The sequence below is a fragment of the Mercenaria mercenaria genome, chromosome 10, assembly GCF_021730395.1.
Source record: "Mercenaria mercenaria strain notata chromosome 10, MADL_Memer_1, whole genome shotgun sequence".
In the NCBI taxonomy this organism is placed as follows: domain Eukaryota; kingdom Metazoa; phylum Mollusca; class Bivalvia; order Venerida; family Veneridae; genus Mercenaria; species Mercenaria mercenaria.
Window position 1 is genome coordinate 37,651,186 of NC_069370.1, and position 24,688 is coordinate 37,675,873.

Genomic DNA, 24,688 nt, shown 5'->3' on the forward strand with positions numbered 1-24,688 from the left:
ACTTTGCAGACATGCAGTCATAATGGGTCAATAGTAAGGCACATGTTTACTAGCCTGAAGGTGAGGACTGGATTCTTGTTGGGAGTGGAAATTTGACTGCAGTCTCTTAGCTTTTGACTAAGGTGCCTGCAGGGGCAAGTGTTTATGGTCGCTGAATTTCAATCACGTGACCCTCGCCACTATCGGTTTGAGCTCTACATGGGTCGTCATGGGAAAAAGATGTCCAGCTGACTTAGAGGACGGTCAGTGGTTCTACCCAGATACCCGTCTGCGCCTTAAATAATTAATGGAAGGGCACTTGAGGGAGGGGGGGGGGGGGGGGGTGGCTTTCACCACAAATTAAGTTGGAAAGGCTTGATATGACCTGAACTCAACTGTGTAATTTTAAACAAAGGATTCAATAAACGCAGTCATTAATATATTGGATTTAAAGGTCGTAGTGTTTTGAAAATTTCGTTTACATATTTTCACACAGTGCACTCTAAAGTGCAAATCAAGAATAAACAATCTGCTTTATTACTGATTTATATACTTCCTGCTTGATTATAGTAATGGGAAAAGTATGGACAAGTTATCACATAGGTAACTCATGAATCTGCACGATATAACATTTTATATAAAGTACCTTCACATCAGGATAAAACTAAATGATCTCAAGCTTCGTTAATGCATATTGGCAGACTTTGTTATAGAAACAATTAGACTGACACAGTCTAGTGTATTACCAAGATTATGTAATGGCTTTATTAGATTGATCAAATAGTTATAAGATTGTTACTCGAAATTGATATCAGTAGTGCATACATCTTGCCGCCGGCGACAAACTGCAAGCCCAGCATTGAGATACCATATGAAAGGGACTCGGTCGATTTTCCAACATTGTGTTTGAATATGAACTGCTTCTTTCTCAAGTAGCTTTCGACTTGTATGATTTATTAATATAAACTTGTTCCCTTTTAGGTTCAGTCAGTATTAGAATTTATCGACCTGGGAAAAATGATAGCACCCTTGGGCCGACCTCGATAGCGATAAATCCTAATATTGACTTCATAAAAAAAGCACAATATACACTTGCAGCTTTGCAGCCGAAATATACATGTACTATGAAAACATCAAACGTGTTTGTTTAAGTCATAGCAAAAATTGCACTGTACAACAGATCTACATTTGTATTTACATTTCAGAGGGTTTCGAAAAAAATAATGATCAAGTTTGGGCTCTATAGATCACATTTAAAACTTGCGGAGAATATGAAATGACAAAATTAAAGTAAGATTTTTGAAACCTTAACCTGTATGCTAATATTTTCTATGGTCCGTCAGCAAGTCTGCTATTTGAAGCAGCGCAGATTTTATTTTCGCCGAATTGTCTTTAACTGCACTGTCTTGGAGGAGCGAAGCGAACTTATCCGTCTTCAGTAACCGAATCAATGTTTTAAATTTATTTAGAAATATTTTCTCTTGTTTTCCGTTCTTAAAGTAGACCTTTCCCTCCAACAAATTGTGCCCTAAGACAAAATGAGGCAAAGCCTTCTGCTTAAAACATGTTCTTGTATACTCGAGCATTTCAATCAAACACGGCTCCATTAAGTGGTCCACGTGCTCACAGTTGTCAATATGGCGCAATACAACTGACTTCATACAGTAAGTGGACAAAATTGTATTGTCTAAAGCATAGTTTTTGAAAACCTTAATCATTTTGTAAGCATCGCGGTGCTTCTGTGAAGTAGACACCATGGATTTCACTTCCGTTGCGCAGTAGGATATTCGCCAGCAAGTGGAATGGTTTTTACTGCAGTGCTTCGGCACTAGATAGAAGTGGTCAGGTTTTTCAATGTTTTTCGGAAAATGTGGAAAGTTATAACCGAAGACTTCCGGAATTTTCAAGCGGCTGAACTTGAATCCTGGAATGAAGTCCGCCATGATCGTAACCTCGCTCGGACTTGTTTCATTAATATCAATTTGTTTTGATATGTCTGGTTTTATCAAGGTTTTTACTTTACTGTTCCACTTCATTACAATGGGTTTCAAATACCCTTTTGATTCGTTATCTAGACCAACAAGTTCCAGCCAGCCTGATTCGGTGTCTACCTTTAAACATGTACAGGGCATATACGCCTCCTTTTTCACACAACAAATATGGCCGCCGTCGCATCTTTTACACGCATCTGCCAGAATCTTGAGTAACGTTCTATAATGGTCCTTTACAACATCACCAGGCGTCAGATCCTCTTCTCTCATTTGGTAACGGCCATCAGACCCTTTGTTTGTTTGGAAATTCAAGATTTTCAAGTGCCCAGGACATCCATAACCAACGTGCTGCGTCTCGTACCGATATTGCAACAAAACAAGAAAATCAAACTCTATCATCGGATATGCCTGGTTTTCCCATATCCTTGCCCTTTCCACCATGCTTCCACCCGGAACGAAACCAGTGATGAAATACTTATCATTTCTAGCGTTGAAGCAGCTTATCACTCTTGTGAGTAACACCCTTACTGCCTTGGTGATGTCTTTGATCTCCGACTGACTGTAGTCGATAAATAAATGTTTCTGGTCCATTAAATGGTACAAGTCATCCATTCCTGTGACGCAAACCTTGAAACAAACCTGTAAATAAGTAATTTAGATATCAACGTTTTATAATGAAGAAAATATATGAGCCGTGCCATGAGAAAACCAACATAATGACTTTGCGACCAACATGGATCCAGACCAGCCTGCGCATCCGCACAGTCTGGTCAGGATCCATGCTGTTCGCTTTCAAAGCCTATTGTTATTAGAGAAACTATTAGCGAACAGCAAGGATCCTGACCAGACTGCGCGGATGCGCAGGCTGGTCTGGATCCATGCTGGTCGCAAAGCCACTATGTTGGTTTTCCCATGGCGCGGCTCATATGCTATTTATGAAATCATATATTGTTGGCTCTACGACAGACTTAGAAGTAAGATTATTTTTATATTACAAAATATGAATTAAGATATAAAGCAGTACTTACGCGGTCAGTTACCAAAAGTGTTATCTTGCTTCAAGGCTATCTTAGCTTGCCTATATATCATCTCACAAACATGGAAAACCATTACCTATTCATCGAATTTATAACCTTTATCTTTTCTTATTAATAAAATGATTAGTTATCTACGTGCGTAATATGGTAAAAAAACTGATCGCTATTGAAAAATAACAACATGCCATTTTTCCGAGTTTGTTCTGGGTCATCCGAGTTCTTTTTTCTGGTTTGTTGTTTGTTTTTGTCTGGGTTTACGCCGCGACGACACAATTATAGGTCATATGGCGACTTTCGACCTCTGATGGTGGAGGAAGACCCTAAGTGCCCCTCCTTGTATTATTTCATTAGTGCGGGCACCTGGATAGTACCACCGACCTTCCGTAATGACAGCTGGATGGTTTCCTTACATGAAGAGTTCAACGCCACGGATGAGGCTTAGACCAATATTGATGAGGGGCCAGCGACCTTAACCACTCAGTCACGGAGGTCCCTGCTGCTAGTTTGACAAAGTAAAATGTTCTTTTTTTTTACGCAGGGTGCTGCTTCAGGTTTCAAGTGATGATACATTCGTCACACTCCGGTAGGGGTGTTTAGTATAACGTATTCGTCCAATGAATATTCATTGCAAACAGAGCCTGTTTTATAAATACCAAATAGATTAAATATATTCTACTGTATATAATTTGTGTATTTATATAACTACAGTAAAAATATACATTAACCATCAATAAGTTGCCAACATTGGTACAGTCTTTGAAGAGTTACGTATTGCCTATTATTGATAACTATAAAAATCAAGACTAAAAGCAAGAAAAAGTAACCTGAAAAAAAATGATGAAAAAAAAATGCAAGTTCAGTGTTGGATACACGGTATTCGCATATTCTAACGAAGGTTTCATGAAAAGAGTAAATCGTCTTATTTTGAATTTAATCTCAAAACTTTCAATACAGATATTGTTCTATATTGCTAATTTATTAATGCCTTTTGAAATTAGTACTTCTGTCATAAGTGTTTTTTAAAAATTACACTAGTGTTTAAATACATGTATTTCAAATATTGAAATACAGTCAACTAATCATGTGGGTTCCCCATAACATATACAAAACTGAAATAGGTCAGGCTTAATAAATGTTGTTTCACTTATTTAAGTTAACCCTTATCCAGCTAAATTTCTGTTCTTTATTAACTGTTAAAAGGGGTGCTTACCAAAACGATACTGACTGAATGGCGAACAGTGCATATCTTGATCAGACTGCACGGATGTCGAAATCGCAGCTATTGTTGAATGGACTATGTGGCAAACATGATCTGATTCCTCCACGAATGTTTTGAAAGACATTATTTGAATTGGGTCATAATTGCTTAAACCGATTTAGTGGAGTTGTTCTTATCCCCTCAACTGTGAAATCTAACTTCTTGTTTTGTTGGGTTTAAGTCACACCAACACAGTGTTGATCATATTGCGGTTTTCTAGCTATGATCCCTGGTGACATCCCGAGTTTTATTTTAGGAACTGGCAGTAGAGCTAACTCAGCTGGGTGGCTTCTTCACACGAAAAATTCTACATCCCAAACAGGTTATCGAAAAAAGAGAGATAATGAGGAAGTTATTTGAGTTCAGCATTAACCACCCCAGCCAGAATTCTATATCGGCCCGATATCAAACCGACGTCGTTGTCTATAACGGCCAGATATCGGCTTCAATTTCGGCTGCAAATAGGAATGATGTCGGCCCGACGTCGGCAGACGGAATCGGGCCAACATCGTAATGACATCGGTCCGATATTGGCAAACAATATTTGGCCAACATCAAAATGATATCGGCCCGATATTGGCAGATCATATCGTGGTCGCGAAATAATGTGACACGCAGTGCTTTGTCAAAGATTTCTTAAAATATACACTTTATAAATTCTCTTAGTAATTTTCTTGAGAACTGATGTGTCTCGCATCATGTGTATGAAGCTTATTTGATTTTATTGATATATTATTTTTCGCAACTATATACTGTATGTTTTATACAGTTACGCAAGCTTTATGTATATTCTTAACACTATTAAAATTGTTCAATCAGAATTTTAAACATGTTTATATTTTCATTTTTTGTAAATATAAAAATTCTATGGCGGCATTTTACATAAAAATAAAAATGCATCTTAATTATTACCTCCCTTTATTACATATAAAATTTTGGTAAATACCGTCTACAAAAAATTTGTTTGGAACCTAGTTTGATTAATTCTGGAATACATCATATTTGCTTAATAAATTAGCACATATAAACAATTAGATTACCTTTTCACGTTTATCAATAATATTTTGTAAAATATAGTTATATTAGACAATCCAATATCGGCCCGATGTCAATCCGACGTACGAAATAGCTACTGATTGATGTCGATCTACCGATTTCAATATTTTGCGGCACTAAAACGGCCCGACGTCTGCCCTACATCGGCACATTTTGCCGATATTCCGACATTATACCTATATCGCGCCGATATAGTCATGCTGGCTGGGACTCAGCCAAGTACTAATGCATTTCAGAAAAACTTTAGATTGGTATTAATTAACTTGCTACTCAAGCAAATACTCAAATATGTTGCAGAAAGAAAAAAAAGAAATAAAGGCCTTATTTACATGTTTAACAACACAATCAGCATCTTTTTATGCAAATAAAGTCACATTTTATACTAATATCAAGACAAAGAATATGATTCGTCCAATTAACCCTTACCATGCTAAATTTCTATAATCAGATTGTCCATCTTTCAATTTGGACAGTACCATTAGCTGATAAAAGGGGTACTGACTGAATGGCGAACAGTGCAGATCATGATCAGACTGCACGGACGTGCAGGCTGATCATGATCTACACTGGTCGCAAAGGTAGAATCAATCGTGTCCAGCATGATAAGGTTTAATGCAAAAAGGTACTATAATCTTCTTTAATTATTAGCACTCGATGTTTTTTTTACATTAATCCCTCGATGTGTACGTGTTTGTTAATGTTTGTTGAGTTGTGAAATACTTGGGAATTCCCTTTTGTTCACGATATTTTAAATTAATACCTTCAAAATTACCGACCTTTTCATGTCCATTTTTATCTGAAGAGTGTTAAGATCATTCAAGTATTTTGTTTATCACTATTTTGATATGATATGATGATGTGAAGCCTATTTTTATAAAGGACAAGCTTGATAACATGATTTCGATTGGTATCAAACTGTCTCAAATTCTTGTATCTGAATAGTTGATTTTGAGTTCGTATTCACTGGTCTCCAAACTCAGTTTCATGATTATAATGGTCAACAAGGCGGTGCGTTGAACTTGAACGAATTAGTTGGAAGCAATCATAAAAACAGCCAGATATTTCAATATGCTCTGTAAATCTTTAATGGTCAATGGTAGAGTCGCAATAAAAACCCAACTGATTTTCGAGTCCTTCAAATTACCAAACATTATTGAAAAAAGTGTGTGTAACGAAATCATTCTTATATAATTATAAGGAGTGTTTTACCCATGACAGCAAAGGGAGAAAACACTTGCATCAACGGGAAGCAATAATTGTGAAAAAATCTTAAACTGCTTTCTACGGTGTTCCGTTAGGGCCAACGTCTGCTCCCTATGAACGCGAAGGGCAAAGGTACGACGTTACGATGGCGAAGCGCCACAGTACGATGGTGAAGTGCGACAGTACGATGGCTATAACACGATAGAACGATGTACGATGGTGACAGTCCGTCGTATTGTCGCGCTTCGCCATCGTACTGTCGCGCTTCGCCATTCGCGCTTCGCATTCATACGGAGCAGGCGCTGGCCCTAACGGAACACCGTAGCTTTCAATATTGGTATTAGTTTCTTTTCAATGACATACGTTTTTGTTATTACATTTGTTTCACAGAGGCACCTAACAAACTGTAAAATTTAGTTGAAAAAGTGAATTATTATAGTGTTCATTAGTACAGGGTCCAAATTATAAAAAAAAGGTGCTACTGTATATCAAATAATCGATTAGTATCGATTTCTTATACTATACGCCTGTTACAGATTGTCCCAGAAAAATCCAGTTCGCTGACAGACACGTCGTTGAACAAAAAGTCGCCCCTTGCACATGCTACCTTTCTACTACTATAGTTCCATCATAAAAAATAACAAAGAACATGGACTTATTTGTGTGGAAAGTTATTGCTTGAATAACATATAAAGACAAAGTCGTTGAATTATAAATTCAAATATCAGTATTATCAGAGTAGTAACAGAAAAAGTAAACAAGAGGGCCAAGATGGCCCTAGGTCGCTCACCTAAGAAACACACCATAACAGTGTAAAACATGTTTGACCTAGTGATTTCATGGAAACAAATATTCTGACCAATTTTCATTAAGATTGGACCAAAAATTGGTCTCTTGAGATTAAACAAGCATTTTCTTAGATATGACCTAGTGACCTAGTTTTTGACCCTAGATGACCCATGTTCAAATTCAACCTAGATTTTATCAAGGCAATCATTCTGACCAAAATTCATGAAAATCAATTGAAAAATACAGCCTCTATCACATACTAAAGTTTTTCCTTTGATTTGACCAAGTGACCTAGTTTCTGACCCCAGATGACCCATATTCAAAGTCGACCTAGATTTTATTAAGGCAATCATCCTGACCAAATTTCATAAAAATCAATTGAACAATACAGTCTCTATTGCATACACAAGATTTTTCTTTAATTTGACCTAGTGACCTAGTTTTTGACCCTAGATGACCCGTGTTCAAACTCGATCTAGATTTTATCAAGGCAATCATTCTGACTAAATTTAATAAAGATCAATTGAAAAATACAGCCTCTATCGCATACACAAGGTTTTTCTTTAATTTGGCCTAGTGACCTAGTTTTTGACCCCAGATGACCCATATTCAAACTAGACGTAGATTTCACCAAAGCAAACATCCTGACCAAATTTCACGAAGATCAACTGAAAAACACAGCCTCTATCGCATACACAAGTTTTTTTCTTTCATTTGAACTAGTGACCTAGTTTTTGATCTCAGATAAACCATATTCAAACTCGACCTAGATTTGATCAAAGCAATTACTCTAACCAAATTTCATGAAGATCAATTGAAAAATACAGCCTCTTTCGCATACACAAGGTTTTTCTTTGATTTGACCTAGTGACCTAGTTTTTGACCCCAGATGACCCATTTTCGAACTCAGCCTTTATTCCATCAAGGTTATCATTCTCACTAAATTTCATGAAGATCAACTGAAAAATACAGCCTCTATCGCATACACAAGGGTTTTCCTTGATTTTACCTAGTGACCTAGTTTTTGACCCCAGATGACCCATTTTCGAACTCGGCCTAGATTTCATCAAAGTAATCAGTCTGACCAAAATTCATGAAGATCAATTGAAAAATACAGCCTCTATCGCATACACAAGGTTTTTCCTTGATTTGACCTAGTGACCTAGTTTTTGACGCCAGATAAGCCATCTTCAAACTCGATCTAGATTTCATCAAGGTTATCATTCTGACCAAATTTCATGAAAATCAGTTGAAAAATACAGCCTCTATCGCATACACAAGCTGAATGTTGACGGACGACAGACAGACGACAGACGGACGACAGACGCCGGACATCGAGTGATCAGAAAAACTCACCTGAGCATTGCTCAGGTGAGCTAAAAATAACAATAATTTTCAGCATGCATACAGAAATAAAAGCAAATTTAACCAGCGGTAATATTTTCATATTCATTAGACACTTACAGGGGAATCCTTCCAATGTAAGCCACAGTGTCATTTTATTTTTGATAAAAGGAAACAAAATACTATTGGGTATAAAATTTAAATACTCATGAAAGAGTATCGTTTAATTAAAAATATTTTATACCGCAAGTTATTCTTATTGCGTGGACAGCGAACTAAAGAGATAGCTGGCTTTTTCTACATTGCTGACAGATTACTCTTGTGATTTTACAAATGATGTACTGCATGAAAATTACTGCATCATTTCGAATGTTTTTATCTAAAAAATAGAAGAAAGTAGTTCCTATGTATGCCAAAACTTTACATAAATAACCCCTTTCACATAAGGGCAATCTTATCACTACTTAAAAGTGTAAAACAATTCAAATAAAATATAATACATATATTAGATGTGAGATAAAGCATTGTAAAATCTCATTTTCTGACAAAAAAAAAACGTAAAAAATGTAAAAAAAAAAAGCATGTGTGTGCCACCACGTAAAGAAACATCTCTGACAATCACATCGTTTTAAACAAATGTTGTTAATATCTTATTAAAAAGTAACGCCGTATTCTTAAGTGTTACGAAAATTCATGTCATTATTTTATCTAGAAATAAACTTCTTATAACAGAAAAGAAAACCTCAGTAATACAAAATCAAAATGTTAGAAAATCAAACAAAAGGATAATGCTTTTAACTTTTATCACGGTACATTATTGACAACTGCACCCATCCCTACATCCGTTATTCACCGTTGTCCACGTTAGGATTAGTCAAAAATAAGGAAGAAGAAATTTATGACAGTTTAAGAAGTGCTTTCGTATATAACTATTTGAACAAACCTTCTTATGTTTTAAATACCAAGTTTAAGGATGAGAAATTTCAACAAAGTTGACATTGATATCAGTGATTCATCGTCATTCAATAAATACAAATAAAATACAACTGCATGTTTGTTACACAGCGAAGGTGAACTAAGACATCTGGAAGCATAAACTTGCACAATGACGAACAGACATGATATTTCTCATTAGGTTAAGTTAAGAAGAATAGAAAATAAAATATTCTGATGTTGAAGATTTTGCATAATTGAGTATTCTTCCAAATACAAGCACAACATTAATTTCAGAACAATTCTGTCAAAAAAATGTTATACAATTGAAACTATCTTGAGTTCCAAGGGATCGAGTGTTTTACTTCGCGATAACCTAAACTCGACTTAAAATGGTATTTTGTGCGCATGCTTTGGGGACGGGACTTGAAAATGTCTTCGAGGTAGCCGGAACTTTTAGATAAGCTAGTTCGAGATATCGAGTTTCACATGTATATAAAAGGAATGGGTCTCAGGACGGTTTACAACAAAGCATGTAAAACAAACGCACAACTACAGCATTAATGAGAGAGATTCGTAATTGTGTACAGTTTGTCTTAAACTAGACCCCAGTTTCTACAATGACATTAAGTGTACAGGAAATGTCACACGTTGATATCGTCCTATCGAAAAGGCCTTAATATACTTCCAGCCAGGGATTCTTCAATTGAGTATGTTTAAGCGAGTGTTTAAGGAGGACAGAGACATTCATATCATTTCATAACATTCTTCAGCTGTGCACGTGAAAAGCGTGTTTAACATAGCCAAATGAATGACATTTTCCCTAAAGAGATACGTACGAGAGTAATATATATGACATCAATAGCATGGGCATGTGTACAAATATTTACGTTACGAGTATGTCTTAATGCTTATAGTCTGACACAAATGTATGACAAATTCTCATAATGAATATGTGTAAACACAATATGAACGTTACGACTATGACAATGGGATTTTTTCATATTATGCATGTACATTTTTCTTCATATATAATAAAAGTTTGACAGTCCAACCAACCTTAAGTATGGCAAAACACTTTCATACAGATGTAAACACATATGAGCCGCGCCATGAGAAAACCAACATAGTGGCTTTGCGACCAGCATGGATCCAGACCAGCCTGCGCATCCGCGCAGTCTGGTCAGGATCCATGCTGTTCACTTTCAAAGCCTATTGCAATTAGAGAAGCTGTTAGCGAACAGCATGGATCCTGATCAGACTGCGCGGATGCGCAGGCTGGTCTGGATCCATGCTGGTCGCAAAGCCACTATGTTGGTTTTCTCATGGCGTGGCTCATATCATTATTATAATAAGCATGTCCAAAAACTACTCACGCTCATCCAGACACAAAAATAATATTATAATCATAAACTCGTTTAAATATATTATTTTAGTCCTGTTATAAAAAGATGTCATTCTCAGCAAGCTCTCTCACCCAAACACAAATGTATAATTATGTATTCTCATAACAACAGGTGACACTTTCATGTAAGCATGTATCAGCACACTCAACAATTAGCGCATTTAAACTCTTTCGAAATTAGATAAACATATTCATTCTCTAAACCATACGTTGTCAAATTTGATCCCTTCAAATTCTTGTATCCATGGTAGCGATATCCACAATTTAGTATGCCTTTTATAGTGCGTCCATAATATAAGACTCTTAATAAATATCAGTATTCGTTTTGGATGCCTACACTTCTCCAACCATGGCAAAAAATCTACATACCCATAGAGACTTACTTCATCCATGGTAAAAGACCCTACATATCCATTTTTTCAAATTGGATACGTCTAAACTTTTTTCCATGGTAAAAGACTCTAGATATCTGTAGTTAGATGAATATGCCTAAACTCTTTCATCCATGGTAAATGATTCTAGATATCCGTATTCAAATTGAATATGCCTAAACTGTTTCATTCATGGTAAATGATTCTTGATATCTGCTGTCAGATTGGATATGCCTAAACTCTTCTATACATGATAAAAGACTCTAGACATCCGTAGTCAGATTGGATATGCCTAAACTGTTTCATTCATGGTAAATGATTCTAGATATCCGTAGTCAGATTGGATTTGACTACACTGTTTCACCCATGGTAAATGATTCTAGATATCCGTAGTCAGATTGGATATGCCTAAACTGTTTCAACCATGGTAAATGATTCTAGATATCCGCAGTCAGATCGGGTAAGCCTAATCTCTTTTATCCATGGTACAAGACTTCACACATCCGTAGTCAGATTGGATATGCCTAAACTACTCTTTCATCCATGATAAAAGTCTCTGAAAATCTGTAGTCAGATTGGATATGGCTAAACTCTTTCATCCATGGTAAAGGATTCTAGATATCCGTAGTCACTTTCATCATAATCACTGAGAACTATATAATCGTCATCCATTAGAGCCTCGTGGTGCGTCACTATATCTGCAAACGACGGTCTTTGTTCCATCTTCTCCCAACATAATACCATCAGATCATACCTACAACAACCCATTTTCGGTGAATATTTCAAATGTTTTAGACATAAATTTATAAAATAGCTCCAACAATAAATAAACTAAAGTGTTAAAACTATATTTATACTGAAAATATAGTCTAGTACGGCAATGAAGGAGTTTTGGTTTAAAAAATATTTATTTAGCAAACCGCACATATAACAATATACATACATTTTGTTTATGAATGACTTAGAAAACAAGTTTACAAAAACTTATATGAATTCTTCTCCATGGAGTTTTGAATCTTGTAAAAAAAGCAAAAAATAAACCATCTTTGTGGCAAAATGTAAACAAGTCATAAAGATTGTTAATCCTTGTTGTTAATCTATGTAATTTTCTTATGTAAAACTATCTCGAACTGCATTCAACAATTAACATGGTACTTTTGAGACGATTTCATTTTTGGGCAGAATGTTACGTAGTCAAAATAAAAAAATTAGTAATTGTTTAAAGCTAAATTACAGTAATGAAATATAAAAAAATACATATTTACTAGTTTTTTTTCTGCATATTTACTATCTGTAATCAATGCATGTACTTCACTTACATTTCTTCCTTGCAATGTAGAGGTCTCTGTAGGTATCGTCCCTGCAATACCTGTCTCATTACCTCCATCGCCGACATACCGGGATATGGAGTGGCACCTAAACAGCAACAACATTTTTTCATTATTTTAGATAAAATGATATTTTACTTTAAAGTTATTTGGAAGTAACGTTGACGAATGCTCATTCTTAAGACTGTGGATTGGAGACCCGACGAGTCTATTTGGATTTTTGTTACAATCGGCAAGAAATAATGTAGCAAAAGACGAATGAAAGAAGCCTCTTGTTATACGCAAAATGTTAATCTGGAATCCTTATAAAGTGATACAATCAATATTTAGAAAATGTCTGGTTTGCCAAAAAAAAAAAAAAAAAAAAAAAATACAATGAAGTTTTTTTCGGAGGTTACGAGTTAAATCTTCATTTCATTTTTATCTATATGTACCTAAAGTAACAATTTCCCACAACAAAACACCATACGACCACACGTCACTCTTTCTTGTGTACATATTGTCCGACAATGCTTCAGGTGCCATCCACCGAATCGGGAGAGGTCCCTGGAAAAATACCCAGAAAATTATTCAAATGCCCGATGATAAATCTGTACAAAAGCACAACAAGCCTTGTGTCTTCACACAATGATGTGTAATAAATTAATCATTCAATATCAAACCAAGTCCCACTATGGTGCTCATTACAGAGTTGGACACAATTTGAACTTAACCAAAGCAGGTAAGTTGCTATTGTTTTTTTTTTATAAATATCGTCATATTAAATGATTAAACAACGTACCATCTGAAACATACAAAATTTGCAAGAAGATCGTGAAAGAAAGTAGTAACGTAGTTACCTTTGAAGTGCGTTCGTATACGTCCACGCCCTCCACGTCACGTGCGAGCCCAAAATCACAAATTTTGCACGTGAAATCAGTTGCAAGCAGCACGTTGCGTGCTGCCAAATCACGATGTATTATCTGCAACATAGGTATTTATACTTATCATCCCAAAACGCACCAACAAGAACAAAAAGCAATAACAAATTAAAACATATTGTGAGCTGTAAATCAAACTATCTGAACAGTTATATTCTATTGTTCAAAACAACTGAAACTTTTAGAATATTGTAATCAGAGCTAGGACATAAAAACAGTGCAATTCGATCTATTATTTTTCTTAATACAGGTATATGTGCACATATCAAAACTCGTTATCGTTCTTTACGATTACATCATCAACGTCCCATTTCTGGTTCCCTGCAATTTTATCATGTTTTTTTTTCGATATGTGTATGAGTAACATTATCGAGACACCATGAGAGGGCAGGTTTACTGCCAGATTATATAAATCTGGTATAATAATATAATATATAATTTTCCAAATATCTACTTACGCCACTAGCGGCAACATGTGCCATTCCTCGTGCAATCTGCAAGGCAAAGATGGACAAATCTTTGGCACGTGGCTGCATGAAGCTGGACGTTGCCGAGGATCCTGTCATAGAGCTACCAGATAGCAAGGAAGATGTGGTCGAAACTGTGTTTATAGAGCTATTTGACATGATACTGCTAGGGCGACACTTCCGTAAGTAACTTAGTAGACTCCCTCTATGAACATATTCCAAAATTATCAGTAAGGGATCTGCAAAAACAGATGTAATAAGATTGGTAAGGACTTCACGTTAGACAACACAAAGTTTCAGCTCACCCAATACATGTATCATTCTCATCTCAACTACATAACGGATGTATTGTATGTGGTTGTGTACTGTAAGTATGCTATTTGTTTTACTTAATTATTTTTATTCATTCATTTCATAATAAAAAAGAAATGTTAAGATGTAATGTACCCAGATCTTCAAATTCTGATCATGTTGGCATTTGTAATTTCAATTTATTTTAGATACAGTATCCCCAGCACAGTAAAACTTTCCACTCGGCTTTTCCAGCTGCACTGTGCTAATACAGGTATAGGTATGATATCAAAACACATTTAAAAGTCAGGTAACATAATTCTGAGAAAACAACAAACAGAAATTACAAACAAAATACAAAACAAAAACAAAAACCAACAAACAAAGTAACCATGCCAAAAAGATAAAAAACAACAATATTTTACATTTATTTCACCCTTTTATACCTGTTTTTGAGCAGCAGCCTAACAACGCCACTAAATTGTTGTGGTTTGGCAATTTTCTCATTATTTCAAGTTCCTGATATAAATCCTGTTTTTCTGAGTCCGTCGCCGTTCCTGAAATTCACAGAAAAAACTCAAGGTTACAAAGTCTGAACGATGAATTAAACCCTGCAGGTATGTGAAATTCATTTGATCATTAATTTTTGTAACTGTTTTGTCAATGTCTAACGCTTCTCCCGTTGATGATTTACACCATCATGGATTTGTTTTAAAAAAAGAAAAGAAATGAATGTCTGTGTAGCAGCGACAGCCTGAGAGATCGAACGAAGCACTTAATATCGTTTGATCGCACTGATAAAGCCTTAATTTACCTAAGTGACCAAAAGAAGTGTCTACATTGCAGACGTACCATATAAACTTGAAAAACCTTGTCATATTGCAGAACAACAGATGCTGCAAACGTCTTCAGAAAAGTTTATGACTTTTGAATTCCTTAAATAATATGCAGATATGTTAAAATTTTCAGTATATTTGACACAATTTTTAAAATGTCAATATCTTATACCTCTACACGTCTTCACTGCGACCCTTTCCCAGTTTCCCGTGCCGCTTATGTTCATCGCACGCGCTTGAATCACTTTACCGAATCTACCTTCGCCAAGATCAACCCCAAGCTGAAGTTTTTCTCGCGGAAATTCAAGGCGTTCTTTGAATGTTACGTATGTATTCTGAAATTCAGGAAAATTTCTTTTATTCATTTCCTACAATGAGTTATGCTATATTTTCTCCATGCTATATAAGAGTGTCACATGACTTCCGAATACGGGGTAAGTAATAAGTGAATAACATCAATATTTCTATATATTTATAGGTCTATGACTTTATGAGATAATGAGTTTAACAGTACAGATGTTCAAACAATGATCTGACTCTTGAAATAATCAACTAGAGTTAAACTGAAGGCTAATTTGAACAGACCGACGATTACAATTACCAATACCTTCTGCCATTGACGGGAATTCACATACATTATTCTTTTTACCTCTTTCCTAAGTGTCTCACGTGGTCGAGGTGGAGGGAGCTGATAACCAGGATTGTTAAAACTTGGGTTGTCCTTGATAAGATCCGCCTCTGAATGATACTCGTATCTGTATATATAGCTTGGATCATGATAATGGACTGATATCTGAAACGCGAGAAAAACGTGAAGTGTATTTGAATTGTATACGGCCTTTCCCCATAACAACAACTGAAAACTTATCTACTTATTCAGGAAGCAAAGCAATAATAAGAAATAGCAGTCAACCAGGAATGAATCGAAGCAACTTACACACTCAAAGAATGGACGGGTTTGCAACAGTCTGACTTTCCAAATATCTACTTACGCCCTTAGCGGCAACATGTGCCATTCTTCGTGCAATCTGCAAGGCAAAGATAGACAAATCTTTGGCACGTGGCTGCAAGAAGCTGGATTCTGCTGTGGACGGTATAAGTGGTTAAAACTGTGTTCACAGGGCTACGGGACATTATACTTCTCTGGCGATATTTTTTAAAACCACTTCCCATATGAAGAATTCATACGACTTGTTCGCGGAAGGTCAGTGGTTCAACCAAGATGCACGTGGTCTTTCCCTACCATAAAAGCTAGCAAGTCGTCACATGAGCTGAACATAAAACCACTATTTGAATTAATCACACAACATAAATACGTTTGCACAGCATGTAAAGAGTTCGGTACATAATAATAATAATAAAAACAAACATAATAATAGATTTTCATGACTACAAAAGACATTGCCGGCGTTCCATACAATTCAGTCCTACCTTTTTCGCTGCTTTTGCCTTCTTCCTTCTTCGGTAACAAATGAAACAAACTAGTGCAATAAGAACAACTCCCAGTGACCCCATCGTAGACCCTACTATTGTCGCCACAGAACTATGGGTGACAACAACTGGACCTTTACGTTTTTCGTCCATATCACTCCATTGGTTATCTCTTTCTGGGTCTTCATCCCCTTGAAAATAAACGCTTTTTATAAACTTATACTTTGCCATTATATATGAGCCATGCAATGGGAAAACCAACATAGTGGCTTTGCGACCAGCATGGATCCAAACCAGCCTGCGCATCCGCGCAGTCTGGTCAGGATCCATGCTGTTCGCTAACATTTTCTGTAATTGCTATAGGCTCTGAAAGCGAACAGCATGGATCCTGACCAGACTGCGCGCATGCGCAGGCTGGTCTGGATCCATGCTGGTCGCAAAGCCACTTTGTTGGTTTTCCCATGGCGCGGCTCATATAGTCTATTTAGATACATCGTTGGCATATCTTTATTGTTCATGTCTGCTTTAAATATTAGAAAATTATATAATTTTAGTACATATTTTATATAATCAAAGTTTTTAGACATTAAATTCATGACCAACATTAGTACATAATCAAGTTCTCGTATAGTTTTAAAATGTTATGACAAACCAACTACATGCATAATTATGAAAGCGGTCAAAACATATGAAAAAGACATGCAGTATACATATATATAACTTTCAACCAATCTGCAAGCTGATTTTTTCTTCCGTCCATGTATAGCAATACTCCATGTATCGATATAGTGAATATACTCCATATAAATAACTCTTAAACGATTGTGTGCTGTGTGAAATACATGCATAAACCAGCCCCTGATGACGTAGATTTGTCAGAGTTTGGCGGAGATGCTGACAGAAGGTCATGTTGATAACTTTTGCCCATTTTCGTTACTTATGTTTCGTACTAAATCATTACAAAGGCATACAATATAAACAGTAATTTAATTGTATTGAACTACAAAAGCAAAAATTTAAAAAAAATCGAGAATGTATGAATGCATGAAAGAATGCATAAAAACATATTCCTGTTCTTTTGTACACATTGATAAGTTTTCTTTTAAGGTAGCAGACCCATAGTCCTAATAGTCAATTTCCGTTTGATTTGCGATATCGACTTTTCCAGACAGGTATAGAAAGACACTATAGTAATGGCAGAAGAATGCCGAAAAGGTCACATAATCGCACGCAAAAAAAAAGGTACACGGGGGTTGGGGGGATATACAACAAGGACAAAACCAGAAATTAAGGTACACAGGGGAGTGGGGTGGGGCGCCACCTTTAAACAGTCAGTGGCAATTTTAAACCGATTTATGCATCTAGCATCATGTTCAAAAGCAACAGACCTGTGTAAATCTCGTAATAACAGCAATAGGCATTGTAACGTAAAACCAAAAATGCTTGTGCACAATACGTAAAGAAAAAAACCTGTAAAACCATATACTAGTACGCATGTGCTTAACGCCTTTTCAGAAGACAGGGTAATAACATAAGCACCTTATGGGCCCTACGAAACAGGCCGGACGACAAATATCAAGTCAAGAGAAATGTCAAGTCTCTCATACTAAAACGGACACTTTTTTCCTTCTACATTACTATGATTGTCAGGTATTATGTCTATATGCGCTCTAACTTATGTCTAATCAATAATGACTAAATTACAATGAAAGGAGTATAAAAGGAGGTTACAAATGCAAAAATAACTGATCGACTAGCTACTATCACGCTATGATAAACAAATAACTCATTAACGTTTATAAATACAGATGAAATAGGAAATGAAAGAGTGTACACTACAAAGAGATTGATGAAGATAGAAACAAAAGATAAACATTCAGACTATCAAATACCTCTTTTATATTTACTAGACGGGTTTCCTCTGTGGACTTGCTTTATCATGGCTTATGCTACATTGGTATGCAGCACTAAAATCGTTCATTATTTTTCCCAACGTTTTTCATTCCCTCAACTCTTTTTATAATATTTATTTTAGAAACACTTTCCAATTTTGTAAATACATGCAAGCTCTTTTTAACTTATCACTTGCTAAATAACAAAAGTCTAAAGCGCATACTCACGAAGAGCCACTATGCACATGGGGTCACATTTAGTTCATTTTAGATATATTTTCTTAAAAAAAGTTTACAAGTGATATTTTAGGATCAGAGTAGTTCGTCTGCAAAATGTTTTTAAATGGACGCTTTAAGAATGAAAAGGAAATTCCCACAATTTTCATAAGGGGATATGTTTTTTAAATACAATATCAATATTAAAGTGCTCGCGTGAAATTCATGCACAAAGATGTTTCAAAAAGTGAAAATTCAAAGAGAAAAAAGCCAAAAACCTTTTAGAAATATACAAGCAGAAGCAAGAGTTAAAAAAGAGACAGCTACACATTAACATACCAAACAGATCTTCCGACGATGTGTCTGCATTTAAATTAGATAGATACATTTTTTATACTCAAAGCATGCACAGTAAACAGTAACTAGTATTAACTGATGAAAGTGTGAGCATCAGGCATATCGTTTCGCATGCAATTAAACTTTAATACCATTCCTAAATGTAACAAAGGGCGATCAAATAGTCATGAATTTCAGCATTGCTTTGGATCAAGCGTTTTAGTGTTTTGTAAAAGAGTAAGTATTGACAAATGACGAAATGTTAGAGAAAATATCGAGATCAGTCACAAGAAAAAGCTATCAAAAGGCATGTAAAGGTTAGTTATTTTGAACTTAACTCTAAAATAATTTATACCAAACTACCCAAAATGGAACGAAACATTTTATTTTATTGTTAGTATGTTGATTAAGAATATTTGCGAATAATTGCATAAAATTGAACACCGCCGTGTTCCTAAGCGCTGATTAGTGCCATCTTACCTTCTTCGGTTGTTGAAGCTAAGAATACAATAAGACATATTTGATGTTTCTACCCAAGTGTATGGCAATGCTTAGATGTATGTCATATGGCCATAAATGTTCCGTTAAAATCTTATTGTTAGTGCTTGTTTTAGAGATTAAACATATAAAAAGAAAGACTGATGCCAATGACCTAGATGCTATTAGGTTTTTTTATCAACACAGGGAAAAGTTAATACCGAAAGCCTACAAGAAGTTAGTTACAGAGGTGCTAGTCAACTTCGCGTGACTGTTGAGAGTGTGACAGTGGTACACAATGGTAATTTCAGAACAATAAGAGTTATTACAGCTGTTATAAATGATGAAACACGCATGTTTTTTCTATAGACTACATACGAGCCGCGCCATGAGAAAACCAACATAGTGCGTTTGCGACCAGCATGGATCCAGACCAGCCTGCGCATCTGCGCAGTCTGGTCAGGATCCATGCTGTTCGCTAACGGTTTCTCTAGTTGCAATAGGCTTTGAAAGCGAATAGCATGGATCCTGACCAGACTGCGCGGATACGCAGTCTGGTCTGGATCCATGCTGTTCGCAAACGCACTATGTTGGTTTTCTCATGGTGCGGCTCATTATGTATGTTCTGCATATAATTTCTTTGTATCAAAAATAAAGATTGAGGCTGAAGAAGTCAAGCTACTAGGTGCAAATATAATACTTGATAGAAATCAAGTAAGTAAAACACATAATTGGGCAGTTCCATGACAAAACTTGTATTAGTGACAAATATCAAGTTGAGATAACAAAATATTCATGAGGAACATTCTTTGCAGCATGATGTCGTCGTACATGGCGTATATCTTTCATATCATTAATGTGTCAAGTTACGCGTATCACTAACTTACCAACATACATTTGCATATTTAGAAACAGTTTAACATGATTGTGCTGAAAAAATAACTTAACCATGTATTTTTTGTTTCATTTGTATATACACTTCTATATTCTCATGGTGCTTTTGTGCTATCGAATTTCGGTTGCCATGACAACACAAATAACATTTATTTGTAAAATCTGATAGAATTCGGTCTGCATTAGATATCTGATTTTCAATATATAGCCTGCACGGACATAAGAAAATCAATGATTCAAATCTTAAATTTTGATAGTGCGCTGTAAAACTCTCCTCTCTATCTTGACATTGTGTCAACCTTTAAGATATACTAAGTATTAGACACAAACTCATATTTGAACATATGAACAAACACTTCATCGTACCTAAGTAAAAATAAAATAAGCATGTTTGTGTGTACAAACAATTCTGTGTGTTAGGTTTAAAATAGTACATGCCTAATACATATATAGCTAAGCACAGTATAAATGTGTTCTACCATTAAAAACTGGAAGTTTTTTTAACAAATGAGCCGTGCCACGGGAAAACCAACATAGTGGGTATGCGACCAGCATGGATCCAGACCAGCCTGCGCATCCGCGCAGTCTGGTCAGGATCCATGCTGTTCGCTAATAGTTTCTCCAATTCCAATAGGCTTTAAAAGCGAACAGCATGGAGCCTGACCAGACTGCGCGGATGCGCAGGCTGGTCTGGATCCATGCTGGTCGCATACCCACTATGTTGGTTTTCTCATGGCACGGCTCAAATGACTTTACTTGACATTTAATTGTGGATGAAGCCCTACGAATACAGTCAGTTGATATATCTAGTCAAGTTAAATTCATTTGATGAGGATTCTCTACATATACAATATAGTATCTAAAAGACAGATGAACACTGTATATCTTTAACCAAAGTTAAATAACAGTTGCCTGTTCACATATCGAGATCTACAGAAGTAATTATGGGCCTCGTTTCTTTTCCTCCACTGTAATAAAACATTAAGTGTTTGATAATGACAAAGATGTTGGTGCAAAACAATAGTATTGACGTACAAAAAAAAAATAACGTGTTACGTTACATAAGTACATAGTAATAAAATGGCATGTGGCCCTCAATTTCTAAATGTCCTGACTTTCTATGTTTTGCTAAAATTTCTAAAATAGTCTAAGATAGTCTAAGACATGAAAATCAACGTGCATTTCTAAAAATAACGTACTACATTTTTTTTTTGCGATACTCAAATGGTCTAGTTTTCATGAAATAGTTTGTTTCTTTATTAAAAACTTTTTGAAATTTGCTAGTCCCTATGTACTCTTTTTTGAGGAATGTTTCCTTTTTAATAATTTACAGAGAACCCAATGGATTCCTAGTTTCTGGAGACTTTTAGCTGCGAAGTGATGTCTTGAGTACATAATAAAAGTCCTCTGAAAACTATACCAAAATTTTACATAACCTTACTGAACATTGACTCCTCTGTCACGTTTAAGGGGAGTGTTTTTCGCAGATGTGACAAAACGCATAACTTAGGCTAACGGAACGTGAGACTCGAAAAACACCAAAATTACAGTATTTTAGAGATTAATTGTTTCATGCTTACTATCTGACACCCATTCCTGAATATGTCTTCCCATCCACACTATGTCACCTAATTAATGCCTATTAGAAATGAGACCGTCATGGTTTAAGGAGGTCATGCCATAGAAAACAAAATTTCAAAAAATACCTTTCCGGCGATGGCCCCGGGCGCCTGTGTTTCAAAATATTATATTATACAGAATTCATTAAAAAGCAAAGTTACTAACATGTATTAACATAATGATATATAATGTTTCAAAGTAGTGTTAGTACTGATATCAGTTATGTGTAATAAAGCAATGGTATAATCAAATTAACATTTTGATTCACATATTTCGATTTTGGACTTTATAAAAACAGATTCTGTGTAAATACTAATTTGCAAATGTCGATTTTTTTTTGTCATTTTAGAGTAGAGTTCTATGATTTGATATGCCAGTTGTGTACATAGCAGTTCAACCAATAACAAAAACGAAGTTAAATTTATCTGATGGAAGATTTGGCCCGATCAGTTACAAAAGAAAATTTCAAGTTTGTTCTAAAAGAATCTTGTTGAAAACACGCTACTACTTTTGACTTTCATGTGGATCTTCAATATCAAAAACTTGTTACATACCATGAGACAGCTATATATATATAGTCTAAGAATAGTGTTCGATAGTCTGACTCACTTCCATGTACCATACACACTAAACTTGATTTTGATTTAAGAAATAGCATATTGCAAAAAATGTGTTTAATTTGATTTAAACACGAAGAAGAGGTTATACGTCCCGCGTTATAATTTCTGACATGTGTCAATAGATCGTGAAATCCCCTTTTATGCTATGATTACACTTGGTATACATATTGCTTTCGTCCCCATAAACAACGAACCCAAATCCAAACCGGAAAAAATAGAATGCACCATGATCAAAGGGCCATTTCACACACATGCCAAAACCGAACTGAAAAGTAAAACGAAACAGAAGCGAAACTATGCACAAATTGAAATCCTAATTGCATAACCAAATTAGGTCCGTCGATGATTTGGATCAAATTAAAAAAGAACGTCATCTGCTCAGACATGGTTTCAGTTCAGTGTATATGTGAAATGGCCATTGCAAGCTTTCATAGCCAATTTCACACTGTAGCTTATAGAATCCGAAAGACCAAAATATGTGAATCAAGTGGTGTAACTCCTCTAAGAGATATATGACATAACAAAAAATCCAAATGAAGATGACGGAAAGAACCGACACAAATTATTTAATTGTTTATAATTACTGCAGGTAGTGACAATACTGATATTTGCAAAATATCTAAGGGTATATCTGAGCCGCGCCATGAGAAAACCGACATAGTGGGTTTGCGACCAGCATGGATCCAGACCAGCCTGCGCATCCGCGCAGTCTGGTCAGGATCCATGCTGTTCGCTAACAGTTTCTCCAATTCCAATAGGCTTTAAAAGCGACCAGCATGGATCCTGACCAGACTGCGCGGATGCACACCCTTCTCTCGAAGTGTTCAAATAATTTAAGTTTTGAGCTGTGCTTGATTTATTTGAACTGAAAATTGATACAAAAAATATAACAGAGGATATACCTTCATACAATACTGCATTCTGCTCCAAACTTATCTTCACATCAAACAGACATTTTTCATGGTAAAAGAAATTATAATTGAGCCGCACCATGAGAAAGTTTGTGACGAGCAGAGCATGGATCCGGACCAGCCTGCGCATCCGCGCCCATAGTGTTTGCTAACGGTTTTTCTAATTGCAATAGGGTTTGAAAGCGACCATTATCCTGACCAGACTGCGCGGATGCGCAGGCTGGTCAGGATCCGTGCTGGTCGCAAATGCTCTCTGTTGGTTTTCTCATGGTGCGGCTCATATTAATTAAAAAGTACCACCATTTCACCTTCTACTAAAGCAAAGAAAGGAAACATTGCTATGGTAAGGTCACTATGTAGTTGAAATAAAAAGTGAATATGTGAAAATACAGTGTGATCCTTAAACAAGAGCACTTTAAAGAAAACGGTAGAACACTGTATTTACTTACGACGGGCGTAATCAGATATATATATATATAAAAAGTATACCCATTTAACTCGTTTTGTAAAATCAAGTAAAGATTTTTTTAATCGTAAAGTTATTGAATCTAGCTTCATATCCCAAACATTTAGATATGACCTAGCAAATTCACTCCAAGCTTGTAAAACAGTGTTTTATATGATCAAACATTATCAAATGCAATCGTGCATCGGTCAATCAAAGGATGTACCACGAAACAAGTGGGACTATGGCCATGGTCCTTGCGTTCCCCCACCACTTAAGAGGGAATGTCTATATGTGTATAACCGATGGAAAAAAACCACAGATACATTCTGCAGATATTGGACAAATCTCACATTGACATTTTCTATAAACAAACTTGAAACTGTTTCTATGCCAATACGTGCATTCTTTTTGTGTCAGCAGACTGTGCTGTAAAAACGGCGAATTCATTAATATTCGAGCTCGCAAGTGTGTGTGGGCGGGGCGAGCGGGTGTGGGCGGGGGGGCTAATTTTCTTGGATTTTGTGGTCGAGTATATACCAATCGGAAAGTTTAATCTACGAATATATATCCTAACAAAACATCCGTTCTGTCAAAAAGTACGAAATTCCATGCCCAAGAAAATAACTGCTGTCAAC

General features: G+C 35.9%; 2 protein-coding genes across 10 annotated transcripts in view; both read right to left on the minus strand.

The window, feature by feature from the left end:
• Nucleotides 1-750: 750 nt before the first annotated feature.
• Nucleotides 751-3,049, minus strand: LOC123560395 (uncharacterized). The gene is made up of 2 exons (XM_045352589.2): nucleotides 2,999-3,049; nucleotides 751-2,609 (listed from the first exon to the last, which is right to left on the minus strand). Exon 2 carries the CDS (start codon nucleotides 2,580-2,582, stop codon nucleotides 1,299-1,301), a length of 1,284 nt encoding a protein of 427 aa, XP_045208524.2. The 5' UTR covers nucleotides 2,583-2,609; nucleotides 2,999-3,049; the 3' UTR covers nucleotides 751-1,298.
• Nucleotides 3,050-7,178: 4,129 nt separating this feature from the next.
• The window catches only part of LOC123561874 (fibroblast growth factor receptor 3-like), a 35,218-nt gene continuing 17,708 nt past the window's right edge, over nucleotides 7,179-24,688 (minus strand). For 2 of the 9 annotated variants that reach the window (XM_045354551.2, XM_053552795.1), the window contains 12 exons: nucleotides 19,564-19,581; nucleotides 19,087-19,110; nucleotides 16,640-16,830; nucleotides 16,201-16,236; nucleotides 15,858-16,001; nucleotides 15,381-15,543; nucleotides 14,819-14,929; nucleotides 14,073-14,320; nucleotides 13,534-13,656; nucleotides 13,129-13,240; nucleotides 12,686-12,782; nucleotides 7,179-12,120 (listed from right to left, as the gene is read on the minus strand). In XM_045354551.2, coding sequence (XP_045210486.2) covers nucleotides 11,952-12,120; nucleotides 12,686-12,782; nucleotides 13,129-13,240; nucleotides 13,534-13,656; nucleotides 14,073-14,320; nucleotides 14,819-14,929; nucleotides 15,381-15,543; nucleotides 15,858-16,001; nucleotides 16,201-16,236; nucleotides 16,640-16,830; nucleotides 19,087-19,110; nucleotides 19,564-19,581 — 1,436 coding nt within the window. In that variant the 3' untranslated portion in view covers nucleotides 7,179-11,951. The remainder of the gene's footprint in view (nucleotides 12,121-12,685; nucleotides 12,783-13,128; nucleotides 13,241-13,533; nucleotides 13,657-14,072; nucleotides 14,321-14,818; nucleotides 14,930-15,380; nucleotides 15,544-15,857; nucleotides 16,002-16,200; nucleotides 16,237-16,639; nucleotides 16,831-19,086; nucleotides 19,111-19,563; nucleotides 19,582-24,688) is intronic. The other 7 variants (XM_045354552.2, XM_045354547.2, XM_045354553.2 and 4 more) reach the window with 4 other exon arrangements.